This window comes from Corella eumyota, chromosome 6 (genome assembly GCF_963082875.1).
Source record: "Corella eumyota chromosome 6, kaCorEumy4.1, whole genome shotgun sequence".
Lineage (NCBI taxonomy): Eukaryota > Metazoa > Chordata > Ascidiacea > Phlebobranchia > Corellidae > Corella > Corella eumyota.
This window is the reverse complement of record NC_137495.1, coordinates 2003711-2021883: the sequence shown is the minus strand read 5'-3', so window position 1 is coordinate 2021883 and position 18173 is coordinate 2003711. Positions and strand designations below refer to the sequence as shown.

Here is an 18173-nt window from a genome sequence, read left to right as displayed (position 1 = left end):
TTTTAGACCTAAAAACACAAACTAAAAAGTTTTATATTTACAATAATAACACACTATTTTAAATTGTTTTTATAAAAACAAACTGTAAAATAGTTAGCAATTTAAGATGATTGGAACACAAAGAAGTAGATATTATATAACACAAGCAATTTCTCATTCCCCTTTTTCTTTTAAACACCAACAAAGTTACTCCGACCATGCCACCATGAAAAATGTTCAAGCAATAAATAAACGAGACTTAACGTTGTTAAAATGCCACAATTGGCTTTGCTCAGCTAAGGTTAGAAACCTGATACTTATGCATGAGTGCATGCGCTTAGCTTTTGTTATTAGACAACATCCAAAAGAGCATGGGAAATAAAACCCGCTAATTACGATGCAGGTCCCCACAAAACAAGTCTAACTTAGGCTAAATTATTCATTCAGTAGCACTTGATTTTAATTGTTTATTTCTTGTAAATAAAAATAGTTTTTTTGACTGGAATCAAACGAGAAATATACTAGTATTATATAACAAACATGCAAATTACAACATGATAAATTACAAATTTTTTATTTTGATATTTGCACTATAAATATTAGGTTTAAAAAATATATATTTTCTAGTAAGCTAGGCCAACAAAAATATAATATACTAAAAAGGTTACTCATACATTATCTTTGACCCTGTTTTTTTTAAATTTGGTTTTAAGTAAATTAATTTATCCTTATGTAAATAGTAGGGTCTTGAGGTAAAAAGAGCAGTTTCTTAAATTAACATTCCGCCCTGTTATAAGCCGGAACAGCAAGGTGACATGTTGGAAAGATAGCAGCACTGATAAATCAACTGACCAATCACCTAAAAGTTCTTCAAACCAAAATAAAAACTTTAACAACTGCTCTCAAGTTACCCCAGCCTCAGAACAGACTGAGAATTAAGCAGGTAATGTAGCGATAAATTAGGCTACTGTTTGTGCGCGTCTAATTAATATTTGCAAACGGCTTAGTGGGTGTTCTTTTCTCTTAAAACTAAGGCCAATTTTTGAGCTGATTTCGGATAGGAAACCGAGCGGTTATTTCTGTTGTTTGTTCTCGCACATATAAGGTTACAGTTTCTGTTTAAGTTAAGTACGTCTTAAAATATTCGGCCAAGTACTTTTGCCTCGACAATGGGGGTAACAAAAATGTCTGCATTTTTTGGGTTGCCTTAATCCCCTGATTGATGAGTTGTTATAGAGTATGCTCAATTTAATTAACACTAAGTACATTCAACAATAACAGAATACTATTATTTTTAGCTAAAAAAACAAAATAAAAAACTCAGAATAATTTAAACCAGTCGTTTTTTTATTAAAATTTTGTGTATTCAAATAGATGAGTACTTCGTTAAGTTATTGTATTTTTTTGCAAGTTTCTTTTTCATCAATTTATTCAACTTCGTTAAGTTATCGTATTTTCTGCAAGTTTAAGGTCACAAAATATGTAAAATTTCCAGTACAAAAAATATAGTTAAACTAATTAATAAACAAACCAGTAAAATATAAAAACAAACCCAATACAAATATTTAAACGATACAATCACATTACAGATACAACCCTACTTGATATTCAATCTAAGTAACTCAAACAAACACTCAGAGTTCAAGTGTCACTTGAGTGTGGAACATCTGGACATATATTAACCACATATGGGTGGTAGGTAATGGGTAATATTTGTGGGTAGGTGGGATTTAAAAAATTAATGAGAAAAAAATAAAAAGGGCGCCCCTTTCCCTTTCATAAAGATACCTCTTTTTTTTCTATTTCGATATGGGGGGTCAAAAATTTATTTTTTTGCAATAATTTCAAACAAATTTAACAATTCAGAAATCTAAAAAACGTTTTAAAAACAAGTAAAACATCAATTTTAACATAAACAGGACTTTGGATAAGTGTTGCTTAACCGTAAAACAATGTGTTTACATTGTGGTAATGTACTGTATGTACGTTGTTAAAATTACAATTCTTAAACAAAATTATCATTTTAACTCGGCTTTGTACAAATCGCTATAAGCAGTAGAGAGTCAAGTTATGAAGTAGTGTTATATGCAAAATATTCCAGGAAAAATTATATGTTGTTATTAGCAATCATAATAATAGTAAAGTAAAAATACAACCAAGTTATTTATATTTTAACATAGTTTTAAATAAATACTTTTTTTAAATTTTAGCCGCCATATATTGCCGACGTTTGGTAACACTAAAATTTAAATTAGCTTTAAAACATTTCTAATAAATCATGATTTATTTCTTTTCAAATCACCCTCTCTAAAAATGTGATTTCAGTCGGGGTAATATAACAACTAATCGCCAGCAATATCAAGTTAAAGGCTATCTTCAACCTAATACTTCCCTGTAATTGCAGGTGCTAGTATACACACATCTCTTCCCTTCAAGAATATTTAAAGGCAATGCCTGAAGCTACCTATACACCCAATTACACATATCATATAACCTTGGCCTAGTACGGGTGGTAATGCAAGGCAAGGCTTATTCGAAAACGCTTTCAAGCCTTATTAAGGGATGAATGTAGGTAGATAATGCTACTAATATATCGTAAGCACGATGGTAGGATTATATGAAAATTCAGTGTGGTTTAATTTGATAACTGATATGTTTAAAATTGATATCGTCTCAAAGGTATAGGGATAAAACACACGATTTTAATATTTTAAGGGATTAGGAGCTGGAGTAAACGTTAAGGTTGTAGCATGCGCAATTAACATATAGAAATGTAGCTTAAAAGAATTTAGGAATATTTTTCAGGTCTAAAAAATATTTTAAGAAAAAGATTTTTTTGAAGAATTATTTTTACCAATATTTGTGATAATAAATTATTTATTTCCTTATGCATTAAATCTTTAAATTGTTATGTAACAGGCAATTGCAGGTATTTAGCATTGGATAAATTAATCGACTTAGCCTCTTCTTTACGCTGTTGGATTTCACGATTTGGCAGAAAAACGACGAAACCGAGAACCGAAAAATTTAAGGTAGGTTTGTTATTACATTGTTCAGGTTAACATATGTGTGTGAATGTAAAAACTTTAATATTAAAGGTATAAAATATAGACAGTATTAGGTATGAGTAATAAAGATAGTTAGAATTTAAATACGATTTTATACAATAGTCAGATGCAACGAATGCTAAACGCAAAGTCGTACAAAACAAAATTATTTTATAAATCTATTGATAAGCTTAAAGTTAACGTAATTTAATTAAATTTATGTCTTGAAACTAGTTAGTTAAATGCAAAAGCTTACAAGAAGCCGCGCATAATTATATGTCGGTCTAAATACAATATGGCCGCCCACTGCATATATGCATAACTAATATGCAGTCATATATTGACGTTTATTTTAAAGTTAGATTTAATTTTAGAGCTTAACCAGAAAAAGGTTTTGATTTTTGGGATGATTTTTATTCTAAAAAGTTGTTTATTTAATTTAAAAATTGCAAAATTCGACAATAAACAAAAATGTGTTGATTGCAAAATATGCAAAATAAAAATGGCGGCAATTTATAAAAAGAATTAAGACAAAAGTTTTAGCCAATGACAGAGTTCCAATTAGCAGCAAAATTAGATTAAACTTTATGAATATGACGTCATCAAAAGAATCGAGATCATTTTAAAAGTTTTAATAAAATCAAATTCCCAGATTCCAAATCCCCACCTGAATATTAACCACTTAGGAATAAGATACATTATCTCTCCATTGTGACGTCATATACCGCTTTTATGACGAAATAATAACAGATCATTGATGTTGAAATAACAATTGATTCGTCAAAATTGAGAGTTGTTTGAAAAAATGTTACAAATTTAGGAGAAAAAATATTTTAAATATTTTTTTTAGTCTATTATTTGTAGTTTGTTGGTTTTTAGATTGTTTATATTTTACCTATAATGTAATAAAGATTTTTCAATTTAGTTTATTTAATAAATAAAGGAAATAAACGCTTATTCAATTACCCTTGCCAAACTTACATGATTTATAAACTAAGTTTTCGGGCAGACGCGATCTAAAGACGGGTAAAAGTTCAACGATTTAACTTTGTAAGATTATACAGATAATTATTCGAATTAAGCCTTGAAAAAAGATTCGATTTCCCTTTAATTCGTCGACATTTCGAATAAATTTAAAGTTTTCGCTAAACCCAAAATCAAGACCTTAGATTTAGGCATCAAAGGGACCGTCATTTACACCCAAAACGTTCTTAATATCTTGTCGATTTCGCTTTGAAGATTGCCGCGCATCAAAAGATTTATTTTCTATTTATTTACATTGAAAATCGAACACCTTTGAAAAATTGGCGACCGCAAAAAATTGGGAATTTGATATTTGCGACACGTCGAAAATAGATTAACTCCCGTCCAAACTAAATTACCACCGAAATTAAACCCCAATTTGTTCGCTTATGATGTCATAATAACATTAACGAATAAGCGCTTCGAAAACGCTGTTTATTTCTAACAAAAACGCTTTAAATGTTCTTTTCACTACTGTAATAACGTTAAAATTTAGTTGCGTATTGTGTCCATTGTTATTAACAATTAACGCATTGTTAAGTTTAACAATTGTTGTGGCATTGTCGTCATTGTTTAAAAAATAAACAACAATCACAATTGAAAATTGCAAAAAAAAAAAATTTTTAGTTATTTTTATAAAATAAAATGTTTGAATTTTATTTAAACAACTACAAACTAAATATTTTTGACATTGTGTTGTTGTTTTTCCTACACAATTACAACTATAGACGACATAAAAATGTGTTTGTTATTTTAATTTTAAAGAATTGTTTTATTTTTGTTTTGGTTCAATAAAAATGAATTGAAAATAGATGCAAAAAATTGGGATAATTTTTCACTTGTGATTTGTTTTGTTTAACTTGAAACAATTACTAAACTTAACCCGAAAATCGCTGTTGTGATGTCATAAAGGTGACATTCTTTCGTCATCAATATAAACAATAGAAATGTCGCGGAACGCGTTAAACGGGGTCTTTACCCCCCATATCGAACTCTAGGAGTTTAAAAAGTTAAAAAATTTAGGGTTAAAATCGATTTCCGGGGTTCTAAAGGTTCTAGAATATTTTAAAATCGAAAATGAAGTTTTAAGCGCGGATTTACGGATTGTGACGTTGTTTTGATTCGCTTTGTTGAAACAATGAACATTATGATGAGGGAATTGCACGCGTTTTAAGCCATTAAAACTTAGAGTAACAGGATCGAAATTTGGGGAATTTGGACGTTGGTAAGTGCCCGTTACTAAAGCGACAAATTTCAACTAAAACTCGTTGCCATTTAACCTTTGTTTTAAACACACAAATACAAAACTGCATGCAATTATTTTTAAGAACTGTAATGTACTAAGTAACAGTTATATAACAAATAGTATAAAAAATTGACAAAGCCCATCTTATAGATTAAACTAAGCCAATAAATCTTACAGATAAACCCCCGTTGCCATTTAACCTTTGTTTTAAACACACAAACAAAAAACTGCATGCAATTATTTTTAAGAACTTTTTAGTGCACTAAGTAACAGTTATATAACAAACACTATAAAAAAAATAAAAACACCATTTTTATAGATTAAACTATGCAATTAAATCTTATACATTAAATCCCCATTGCTATTTAACTTTGTTTTAAACACTCTTAAGTTTTTTATGCACTAAGTGACAGTAACAGGTATATAACAAACAGTACAAAAAATGACAAAACCATTCCTATAGTTTAAAGTATTCCACAGTCTTAAGACTTTTACACATAACTCCATTGTATATCAGGTTATGCTAGTTTCTATAAATTTGCAAAAACACTGTCAAAAATACTTTAAAGTTAAAAATATACGCAAATCCGACTTTTACATGTATATCAACACACTATTGAATAAACTTTACTAGTAAAAACATGGTAAATTATCAAACAATTCAAGGGGACAATTTGTAAGTGTATATAAACACACATTAAATAAACTTAGTAAGTAAACATGACAAATTATTCAACAACTAAAGTTACACCTAACATACATTGTTAGGCATGAAACGATAATTAAATTGTATATATAAACACAAAAGTAAATCAACATTGCATGTTAAATTATACTTACAAATTACTAAACAACCCTAGGTCATCTAACGCCTTGATAAAATGTTAAACCGAACGTTAGATTAACTTTAATCGTGTATCGGATGCCATCAAAATTGCCGCCTTACTACCGGCCAATTGGTAACCTAAACTCTTAATCTAACATTAATGTTGGAGATAGTACTAGTGAGTGGGTGGAGCTTATTTCCGTCTTAACCAATCAGAGATTACGATTTAGTTTGGCGAATTATAAAACCGAAAAAATGTTAATAGCAACCATATTTTAAGAAACCAAATAAAATGATGTTTCTGTAATGTTTTTCGCTTATTTTTCTTTAAATATTTAAATTAAAAATAGTTAATATTTTTTTTTAAGAAAAATTAATTTGTAAATTAAAATATTAAGATTATTTAAACATTTCATTTTAGTGCATAGCATTTAAAAAGAATTCTTAAATAAATTAATTTAGAAATCGAAGCAGATTTTTGTGACGTCATTAAATTATTTGTGACGTCAGCAACCGTTTCGCGCTTTTAAAAAGTCAACCACACGTAAAAACCAACTCCAGCGACGATGTAAAAGTTAAACAAACGAACCCAAAACTAAAATTTTGTTTAAAAACAAACAAGAAAAAATATTAAAAAATTGAATGAATGAAGAAATGCGTTTAATAAATAAATTACTACAGAATAAAATCAAAATTTGGTTAATAAATTACAAATTTACCCTTATTTAAGTTTAATTTAAAGCCGAAATCATAGGTTTTGTTAAACCACATCAAAGAAACAAGAACCTATACTTTTACTATGTGTTATTACTATTCAAAATCCTTTAAAAATCTTTTATATGTTTATCGTATTACTTGAACCAATAATTTTATTGTCAAAAAGGGATAAGTTAAATAAGAACATACACTTTACCATGGGTTAGATAATGATGGGTTCCCTAGTATACAGTGTATATTATATTCAATTAAATCTAGTTTAACTTTTGAAATTCTAATCCATTGGATTTATATCAAAGCAAAATAAATTTTCAAAGTTATTTTTGGAGGCAATTTGGGCAAAATTATTTTATTTTTATCATTTTTTTTGTTTTTTTGAAGGAGATTTATTTTTAAATAGTAAAATTTCGAAATAGTATATCAATTGCACAACTATAAATTTTAGGAATTATAAACATATGTGCAATTAAAAATAATTGTTAAAATTTTGGATTTTTTTTAAAACGACAAACAATTTATAATATGTAAACCAATTAACAAAATTACAGTCGTTTATTTTCGTACAAAACTTGCCATATTTTGTTACGACCTAACAAAAAACACGTTTTCTAATCTAAGATTAACCATATTTAAAACAATACCAAAACCCTGGAATAATTATGACTTAGCCCCGGGAAAATTGGCCTCGTGTCTCCGTGGTTTTATATTTCAAGTCCCGGTCTCGAGTAATATAACACGGGGTATAAGAATATCAAAGCGATGTAATTTTATATTGTTTATCTTAAAGGTGTATGGTTATTTGTTTATCTTGTATAAAAGTAAAAATAAAGTGTATTTACAATAGTGTAAAACAGGGTTTCTATAATATGTTAGAGCGATGTGTATTCGTAAACGCTGGGCTAAAGAGTGAATATATAAAGCATTGGTGCGGCTTGAACGCGAAGCCTTAAGCGCAGTAATTAAATGTCATTGCCAGCATACCATACTACTACGAACTTATTTAAAAGAACACTTTTAATTACACACATTTAAAGCGAATGGAATTATTTTTGCTGGGTTAAAAAATATTATTTGTTAATTTTTGAAACAAAACTTTTTTGCGTGATATGGAAAAAAATAAAAAAAAACACTTCAAAAAGATCTTTGACTGACAGCTTTTTTGGGTAAAAACATGACTAATGTTACCCTAACACGTTTCCCTACTTTAGGACTCAATAAAATACAAGAAAACGATATCATTGTACCAATGCCCGGGTAGTATAATCGTTAGTAAAAGATTAAAGACGATTCTGTTACTAAAATAATGTTAAACTATTAGATCAAAGCAACTTAGCGTTAAATTAAGTGTCTGTGATGTCATAGACACCTTTTGTAAAGTCATGTATTCGTGATGTCATAGGTGCTTTCCCTTTTCAAAAGGTGTGAATAATGAAGTTTTTATTTATAGTCAAAACCAATTTATTTTAAAATGATGGAAATGAGAAATTTGTTTAAGTCAATTCTCGCGGGTTTTTAGTGTTTTGTAAATAAGAAAACTTCTACTTTTGTTAGACGCATAATTGAGTCACTTTACCAAAAAATTAATCTAATTTTTAACGTTTTCCTATCGCCAATTTTAATTTATTTAAAAACTCTAAAATTCTATATTACGCAAATAATTACCCAGTGAGATTTAAATATTTATATCTAGACTTATAGTGAAATATTTATATCTAGACTTATACTAGACTTATACATTGCTTATACAAAACAAACAAAAAAGTGAATGTGCCACCATTTTAAACAACTGTTAAATGCGAGTACGCTACTCAATAAATTTTAACGTCGCGAATTTAATTTAAAAGCAATCATGCAGATGAAGCAACGACAAAAGTAACTCGTCACCATTTTAAGCAAGTGTGAGAAAATAAATCTGATACAATACATTTAAATACACATTTACTTCTTCAACAATTCCCTTTTTAACGCCAGATTTTCAGCCAAAAGTTAACCAGCCATTGTGATTGTTATTATAAGCGCATAGGTGGGATTAGTTTATTTTCTGACACTAATACGTCACACTCGGATGCATCTTAACAGTCCCGATGACATATGATAGGTCACGTGCTTGGACATGGGTCAATGACCACGAAATAGTGCCACTTAAAAATAATAAATTTACGAAATGTCATAGTTTTTTAGATGACTCATATCATGGTATTAAAGCTATAAGTAGAAAGTAAATAATAAAATAATTAAAACAACTTGGTCAAATTTTTACATTGTCCTAACACTGTTTTAATTTAATTTATAAAACAATTTAATAATTTTCCAGGGTTATACTATACATAAATTTTAAAATAAATAATTCAAATAAAAGTTTTCAAAAAAATTATAAAAATACAAAATATAAAAAAAAATTTAAATAAAAAAAAATTACTCAAAACTTTAAAAAAAATTTTTTACCTTAAAAAAATTTAACAACCCCCTAAAATTGATCGATTAAATCACGTGACTAAAATAGTCGTCACTCAAATTAATCCTAGTTAAAAAATGATCCAATATGACGTCATAACCTACATCAAAGCTTTAGCGCGCGGCCCAAAACAAATTACCCGAACCCAAATAAAAGATAATTTATAATTAAGTGTTTATAGTCAGTATATTGAAATGGAGAAAGTGGTTTCATAAGAAATGAATCCTATTTACTCTCGTGTGAATTTTAATCCAATTTTTAGGGATTTTTTCACTTTTTCTAATATAATAACTCTATTTTTATATTAAGATTTTTTGCACGCCAATTCAATAATAAAAAGGTATACAAAAAATATTACATTGTTGCGACTGGAAAAAATGACAATGAAGTACTTATGTTAACATTAAGATTTTAAAAAAATAGTATGGCATGGTCACCTAACCCATTATAAAACTTAAATCGTTATAGCATTTTTTTCTCGGGACAAAAAATCAAGTCAATTTTTAACATTCTTATTAATCAAATCGTATAACACATACCACAACAGCATTATGCAAGTTAAAAGTTATATAAAATAATTATTAAAAACGTCAATATATTTCCCAAAACTTTACATTAAAAAATCCAAAATAAATAACTTAAAACTAAAGATTTTTTTTTCCAAAATGGATTAACTCGCTGACAGTTTGGTAAACAATAACGCCCCCAAGTTGAAGTTTGTATTTAATATTATACTGTGTTGACTATACACATGAAACTGCTTATATATACGGCGTTCTAATTTAATTAAGTATTTCCTTAGCTGTCAGGGGGAGTAGGAATAGTTTAGGTTGCAATTCTCACTAAAAATTAAAAGTTTTTGTACTAATTTTAAACTTAATTTTAGAAAATTTTTGTTTTTAAATTAGAAATTTTTGCGCGCCGCCTTAACTTGCAAAGATATTTTAACGTCATCAGGGCCAAGTTATGATATACCAACGGTATAAAAATGTACTAACTATGACATTATTAATTATATAGATATTTCTGTAAAAAAAACTATCAAAATTATGACATAAAATATTCACTTTGTTATTTAAATTCCGGCGTATAATTTTGCTTAACAAAAATAAGTAAAAAAAGTAAAGTTTTTGATTTTCAACAGTTAATATTTATACTTAAAAAGGTGTGTAGTTCTCCATAGCATTTAAAACACGTCTAAAACAAACAAACGTTCACAAAAAAGCGTAGTAAAGCATAATTGATGGCATTATACAATGATGAATCAGTCCAATTAGTTCTAACATGGGAACTTCGGACGCGCGGGGGCCTGGGAAACTAAGTTCGGTCACGCTTCGGGTCCCCTGATTAGACTGACAACAGTAAAGACGATTCCTCAAAACAATAGAAACGGAGATTAGCGCCATTCTAGCAAAAAACGGCTCGTTTTAAGCGTTTTCGCGTATTTGCACACCAGTTGACGCGTGTTGATTGTTAGTTTATATCGAGAACGACACGGGTACGAGTGAATTGGAACCGAAAGTTTGGTAGTAACACTTTATACCAGGATTTCAATCAACGCTGTATTACTTATTGTTGGTTTAAATGGTAAACAAGGAAATGTACGTTACCATAACTAAGTGTTTATCATTAAAATTTGTTTAATAAAAAAATAAAAGTAATATATATAAATGATAGAGTTTTGTTTAAAAAATAGCGGGGTCTACTTACAAATAAATATGTGTAAAATGTTATACTAATCCATGTGTTAATTTATAAAAGATCATTTACAATCCCGCTTATATTAATTTTAAAATTATATCTATTAATGAATATACCCCGAAAAATATTTAAAAAATGACAGTTAATATTAAATGAAAATCGGAATTTCAACTTCTTTGATCTCTTATTATTTTGCCGGCTTGTGGTTTAAAACAACATTTAAATTCGACAAATAAAATCAATTAATAATAGTAAACTAAACACGATTAAATCTGCATTCAAATCGCCGCTAATCAGTGGGGATTAATTACTTATAAGTTCCCCTAAAACACAATAGAACACAATCTTTTACTTTTGATGTTATACCTAATACAAATTAATAGAGAATAGGATTTTAACAGATTATTAAAGTTTTTTTTGAAGTTTTTTTCGCGTATGGATTTAATTCTGTTTTCTTTGTCATTTTTAATCGGAATTCAGCCATATTATTAAACGTCATGGGAACAAATTTATAAACTACTTTAAATAAAATTTTACTAATTTAAATACTGCAAACAAATATAATAAACTTTAAGAAAGGTTATCACTATTTATGAAAATATAACTTAAAAATACAATTTTTTATTTTTTGCGAATATTATAGGCAAAACAAAATGGTTAAAGCGAATAAAAATGGCGGAAATCGAATCCACATTTTGCAGCAATCATGATCATGTATAATGCATAACCCACCAATCGCTCGACCTGCTCTAAATTAATTTTCCAGTTAAGAAAAACGTGGAATTAGAATTTAACTAAGACCCATAAAAAATTGGGTCAATTAGAAAACAAATGAAAAAATAAATAAACATTTAACGTTTAGAAAACATAGTTGTTACTAAATGTGCTGCAAGGATAAAAAAAAATTATGCAACTTTGCAAAAAATTAAGGCTAATAAAAATATTTGAAAAGTAAAGTACAAAAATTTTATCAAATATTAGGCTATATTTATAATACAGAGCTATTAAATTTTAAATAGCCGTAGAAGCGTTTAACCTAAAGGGATTCAAATCTTTGCTCAATACAAATACCCGGGGGTGATGCGATGTAATTTTACTCGAATATAAACCAGATTAAATTCCGTTCCCAGGAGATTAAATTGAGGAAAATAAAAATAAAAAATCGCGGTGTTTATTCCGCCTTAATAAGGTATAGCTTAAATGTGAAAGCGCTTGTAAATAGGCCAATTTACGGTTTGATTTATAGCGGGATTTGGTATTTTATAAATAAAATAAGCGACCGCTAGATGATGCTACATACGCGGAAAAGTTGCGAAGAGTTTTCGTAAACTGATTTTTAAGAAAAAAATACGCAAAATTTGCCATTTTAAAAATAAACATTTAAAAAATAAAAGGTTTATAAAACGCATAGGTAAGATATTTAAATATTTCAAAAATAAATAAAGAAAAAAATCGCTAAAAAACATCGAAAACAAGAATTTTTCAACAACAGTGTTAATACACATAAAATTAACAAATCGATTAGAAAAAAATTCCCAAAAAATGAATAATTCAAAATCCAAACCAAACCTATTAAAATTTCGCACATTTAATTTAACGAGACGGCGTTTAGATTGTGACGTCATCAGACAATTGCGTTTGTTCGGCGATAAGAGAAAGGCGATCGCCATTTTAAAAAGATTGATGAAAGAGAGAACAGGTACTAAAACAATTGCAACTTTTTTCTCCGTATTTTACTGAGTCGAGGAAAGGTTTTAATGTAAGGTAATGTTGAGATTGTTATTAGTATTGGTGGGTAACTATCTTATCAGTTCAAAAATACTTTAAAATATTTTAAACTTTTAGCGAAGTTTAGTAAAGTTTTGTAACTTAAGTTTAAAACTTTATAATTTACGTAAAGGTCTTAAAATTTACACTAACAAGACAGGTGTACAAATTAAAGAAATTTAAGCGCAAAGTTATAGGCAAAGTTTCCTTAAATATTATTTTAAAATAAAAAATTGTTTTTTAAATTTTGAGTTGGTCTAAAATAATTGATAATTTTAAGTTGTTTGCTTGGGCTTAGTTTGATTGATTAATTTCGATTTTATCGCGTAACGATTTCAATTACTTAACACTTATTCTGTTCCGTTGTAAACAGGTGCAACACTAAGTTTAACTTTCCAAATTTCAAATACATTTTGTGAATTGTTTTTGTGGCTCTAAACCACGGAAAATAAATACTTAGAAAAGCCAGAAATGGCAGCTACCCTTGCACTAAACCCTTACCCTAGCATGCTTCCTCAGGTCGTACAACATCCATCTGCAGTTGCCGCTGCCGCTGCTGCTCATTTTTCATCAGTATCCGCCGGACCAAGCGGTCATATTAACCCCGCGATGATGACTTCGTACAGCGGGGTTCCGGGGCCGATTCCCCCGTCAACTTCGCAGCCACCGCCCGGGCTTTCCTTCGGTTTCACGCAGGAGCAAGTAGCATGTGTCTGCGAGGTTCTACAACAAGGGGGAAATATCGAAAGACTTGCAAGATTTTTATGGAGCCTTCCAGGTTGCGAACATTTACATAAGAACGAAAGTGTTTTAAAGGCAAAAGCGGTCGTTGCTTTCCACCGCGGAAACTTCAGAGAGTTGTACAAAATTATCGAAAACAATCAATTTGCCGAGCATAACCACCCTAAACTGCAACAACTCTGGCTTAAGTCGCACTACATCGAAGCCGAGAAGTTAAGGGGGCGACCACTGGGCGCTGTGGGGAAGTACAGGGTGCGTCGAAAGTTCCCCCTTCCGAGGTCGATATGGGACGGAGAAGAAACAAGTTACTGCTTCAAGGTAAGATACTTCAAAACGTTTTTAAACAAAAAAAACAAATTAATAACTACAAAAAGTATTATTTTAAAGAAAATTCTGAATAATTTTTAATAAAATCTACTTAAGCTTTAATAAAAAAACAACACATCTAAACGAATAACCACTTGAAATAAAACAAAAATCCCAGTACAAACACACGATTTCCTACCATCTAAATAAACAATTTTACGCAATCTGCCACAATTTTAACTAAAACTTTTAAATGTAATAAACTCTCACAAATATATTTACATAAACGCATTCAATAATTTAATAATTAAACCCTTTTTTGAACTTAATTTTAGAAAAATACGCCAACAAATATATTTGGATTAAAATTTATACAATACTTCGACAAAAAATCTTTAACACAATATTTTATTTTAGGAAAAATCTCGGGCAGTATTAAGAGATTGGTACACCCACAACCCTTACCCCTCACCCAGGGAAAAACGGGAGTTAGCAGAAGGAACAGGGTTAACTGTGACCCAGGTCAGCAACTGGTTTAAGAATCGACGACAACGGGATAGAGCAGCCGAAGCGAAAGAAAGGTAAAACAATTATTTTTATAGATAATAAATATATAAATTTATAATATTTCATATAGAAAACACATGCAAGTATATGGGTATTATATATAAGGGCTATTTGCTTAAAAATAAAGTATGAAGTTGTGTAAAAACCTGAGATGCCTACGAAAAAATTTAATACTTTAAAAAACATCGCTGTTAAATAAATTTAAGATTATAAAGGCAAAAATTGACAAATCTTTAAAAATTCGACACCCCTAAAAACCTAAAAAAAAAATTGAATCAAACGCTTAATTTAAGAATGGTTTATATTACAAAAAATACAAGTAATTTAAACCGTTAAAAAAATATAAATAAAACTTTTTAGACAAAATTGCCACGTCTCGTTCCTTTATTTAAACCACGAAAAACCGTTTAAAAATTAGCAAATAATAACAACTTTAAAACCAAATTTTCACTAAACTAATTCACCCAATATTGAGTAGTAGCGAAGTTTTATTATTAGTAATTTAATGCCCTTACAGTAACGCACCAACGCCAACTTAATTTAACTGACGTCAAATTCAAAACACAGCCGCCATTTTGTTTTTTTCCAAATTTTTAAAACTCGACTAAAATCTTAATATTTTAAACAACCCAAAATAGTTAAAAGTCAATTAATAACAGTTAGTTTACCATATTTCCAATCACAAGTTGTAATAACTATTTTTTTTTTAAATTAAATCAATATTTAAATAAAAATGTTAATTTCTACGTTGAAATTTAACAAAGAATTTATTATTATACTCAGCGTTGGTCAAATTTTTAAAATCTTAAATCTTAATTACAGAGATGGAAGCGATTTATCACAAAGTGGAATGTCGATGCCTTCTACTGGAATGGGAACACCGCCCCACCAGACCCCGGGGATCGACGGAATGTCGGCGGGGCATGGAAACCAAATTCCCGGCGACGCGATGGACCCAAAACCGGGGTTAGACGTGATGTCACAACAGCTTTTACCCCAACAAGTAATGGGGCACCCTCACCCCGATATGTTACATCATCATTCGCATACTCCACCCCATCACCCAATGGGGCTACATCACCCCCAGCCCCCTATTTTACCCCCGCATAGTATGATTATGAGTACGATGCAGGACCCACACGCAATGGCGCCCCATCATCGATCCGGGGTCCTTCCAGGACAATATACAATGGCCGGGACACCAAACGGGGACCCGATGGCTCATCACCCCGAAATGCAGTACTCCCAACATCATTTACCCCACCACATGACGGGAGTTCCCCAAAATGCCCCAGTCACCATGCACGACCCTATGTTACACCACAGAATCGGGGGAAATCCCGTAGAAATGGGGTCCTAATTCACAACTTTTCGATCAATAACAAAGCTGAAAGTGTTAAAACAAATGAACAAGATTCTTTTATCTTTAATTGTAGTTTTTAACTAAACAAATCAGAAAACAAGCCATTAATTTATCACTGTATTCAAACCCGCGTTTTAACAAATATTCCAATTTTACAAACATACAAAAACACCCATTCCATACTATTTTAATACGACCAAATTATAGACCAAAATTGACCAATAAAAAATGCAAAAAATGATTTTAAATCAACAATTTTCCATGACCAAATTTAATCATTAAAATTCCAATTTTTAAGTATAGTAAATGACAATTAAAGTTAACGTGTTAAGAAGCCACCATGACTTACCGAGTAGAAATAGTTGAACTTAGTATTTATGCTTTTCCAGTGCTTTACAAAACATGACCAAATCACATTTATTTGTGATATTTAATGCTTACCAAACTAATAATTTATATTCCATTTATACCGAAAATGAATTTGTTTTTTTGATTGTTGACTTTGTTATTTTAACTGTTTTTATATTTTTGCGTTTTTTTATGATTTTGTTTTTTTCTTATTTTTATCGCAGCAGTTTTAATACAACAATTAATAGTTGTCAATTTTTAGTTTTTAATTTTTATTTAAAGCATAAAAAAAGTTAAACATTTTTAAAATCAAGTTAAAGCAAACTTTATTAAGATTAAATCATTTCTTAAAAAGATTTAAAGACCAAGTTAAAAACTTTTATATAAAAAATAACAAAGAATTTAAAAATTAAATCTAAGTAGTTAAAAAAATTATATTCTGCCAAAAGTAAGTTCTTGTTAGAAAGCGTTTGCCAAAAAATATGTTTAAAAAATTCTAAATTAGTCAAAATTTGCAAGTTTTAAACTTTAAAATTTTTGAAACAAAATTTTGGCCAAAGCAACCTCCATGGTCGAGGTTAAAGTTTCAGATTCTAACGTGGTGTTAAATTTCCCGAGACAGACGAGGTTATGGGAACGGAAGAATACAAAGACAGAAATTTAAACTATGACCCCACCTTAACCTCTGACGTCACAAGGTCAAGAATAATACCCTTAACTGTCAGCGAGGTAATTTTTAATTAATTAAAATAAAACTTGAAACAAAAATAAAAGATTGAGAATTTTTTTTAAATTCGATATTCAAGTTTTAAAATTTAAAATCTTGATTTTTTTTAGAATAAAATCTTTTCAAAAAAGATAAAATGACAGAATTGAAATAAATAATCCATGCTTTATTTATTGAATTACTGACAAAAAATCCACAGATTAAGTTTGAATAATATCAAGATTTTAAAGTTATACCAAGGTGTTATTTTATACCACAAAAAAATCCTTCAAAAAATTAATTTTTTATCACTTTTTTCCTTATAGAAACAACTTTGAAATAAATTTCAATTAGTTAAAAAATAAACAAAAATATTTTGACAAAAAAAATAAATTTAACACAAAAATTATTATATTTTAATACAGCCAAAAACATCAAAAATAAAATATATTTAATGGTATTAACTGGGTCCGTGTTTTAAATTTTAATAGCTTATTACATGTAATATCGATGCCCATCTAATATTACAATTAAATATTTATTCTCAGTTCGATTAATTTTACGGTATAGGATCAATGTGTAATAATATGAGACCAACATACGTGCCTATACATTATTTAACTTCTACGTATGGACTAATTTTTCAAGTTATTTTTGTTTAAAAATTTTTTTAGGTGAATGACGCAATATGGTTGTGACGTCATTGGTATTATGTGTTTATTAATTTGACATCTTATGTTTTAAATTTAAAAGATTTAAAATAATTAAAATACTTTTAATTTTTAAGTTATAAGAGGCTTGAGAAATGACAGTGATTTGTTTAAAGCTTCAACTCAGCAGGTTATGACATCACAATGCATTTGGCACGTGTCAATAATTACTCGTATTGTTACGTCATAATAAAAAGAACCTTAATACGCTTTCATCTTAAATAAGCACATTAGGTGATTAAAACTTATTAACTTTTTGTGTTAAAAATGATTGCGATTATGCGATTATTGTTATTGAATATTAGTAATATTTTTAAACGATTTTATTATTTTTAATTTACTTAGATTGCGAAAAAAATAGTAAAAGTTATATTTAACTAAGTTTTCTTAAATTTGTGATATACCACCTGTTAGGCGACCAAAAAAGTTGTTTATTTTTCAAAACAAACACAATAACAGATCAAAAGATATTAGCAGCAGACGTCTAACCAAAGTTAATATATCATTTGTCTTTACAACGACTGATCCATCAATTTGGTGAAAACTTTAAAAACGGTTCCGCTTGTTAAAGTCGGTTTAAAGCAGCGTTGGAGGCCAATTATTCGCGATTTTTGTTTTGTTTTAAAATGATATTTTTAACGAATTAATATAACATTGTTGAATAAAGATTA

General features: G+C 29.0%; 1 protein-coding gene across 2 annotated transcripts; it reads left to right on the top strand.

The window, feature by feature from the left end:
* Window positions 1-2902: 2902 nt before the first annotated feature.
* On the top strand, window positions 2903-16335 carry LOC145756076 (homeobox protein SIX6-like). 2 transcript variants are annotated; one of them, XM_082572315.1, is made up of 4 exons: window positions 2903-3011; window positions 13281-13820; window positions 14226-14389; window positions 15198-16335. In XM_082572315.1, the coding sequence occupies exons 2-4, from the start codon at window positions 13371-13373 to the stop codon at window positions 15733-15735; spliced, it is 1152 nt and encodes a 383-aa protein (XP_082428441.1). In that variant the 5' UTR covers window positions 2903-3011; window positions 13281-13370; the 3' UTR covers window positions 15736-16335. The 2 variants fall into 2 exon arrangements, with proteins under 2 accessions (XP_082428441.1, XP_082428439.1); XM_082572313.1 differs by lacking the exon at window positions 2903-3011 and having other exon boundaries at window positions 12529-13820.
* The last annotated feature ends 1838 nt before the right edge of the window (window positions 16336-18173 follow it).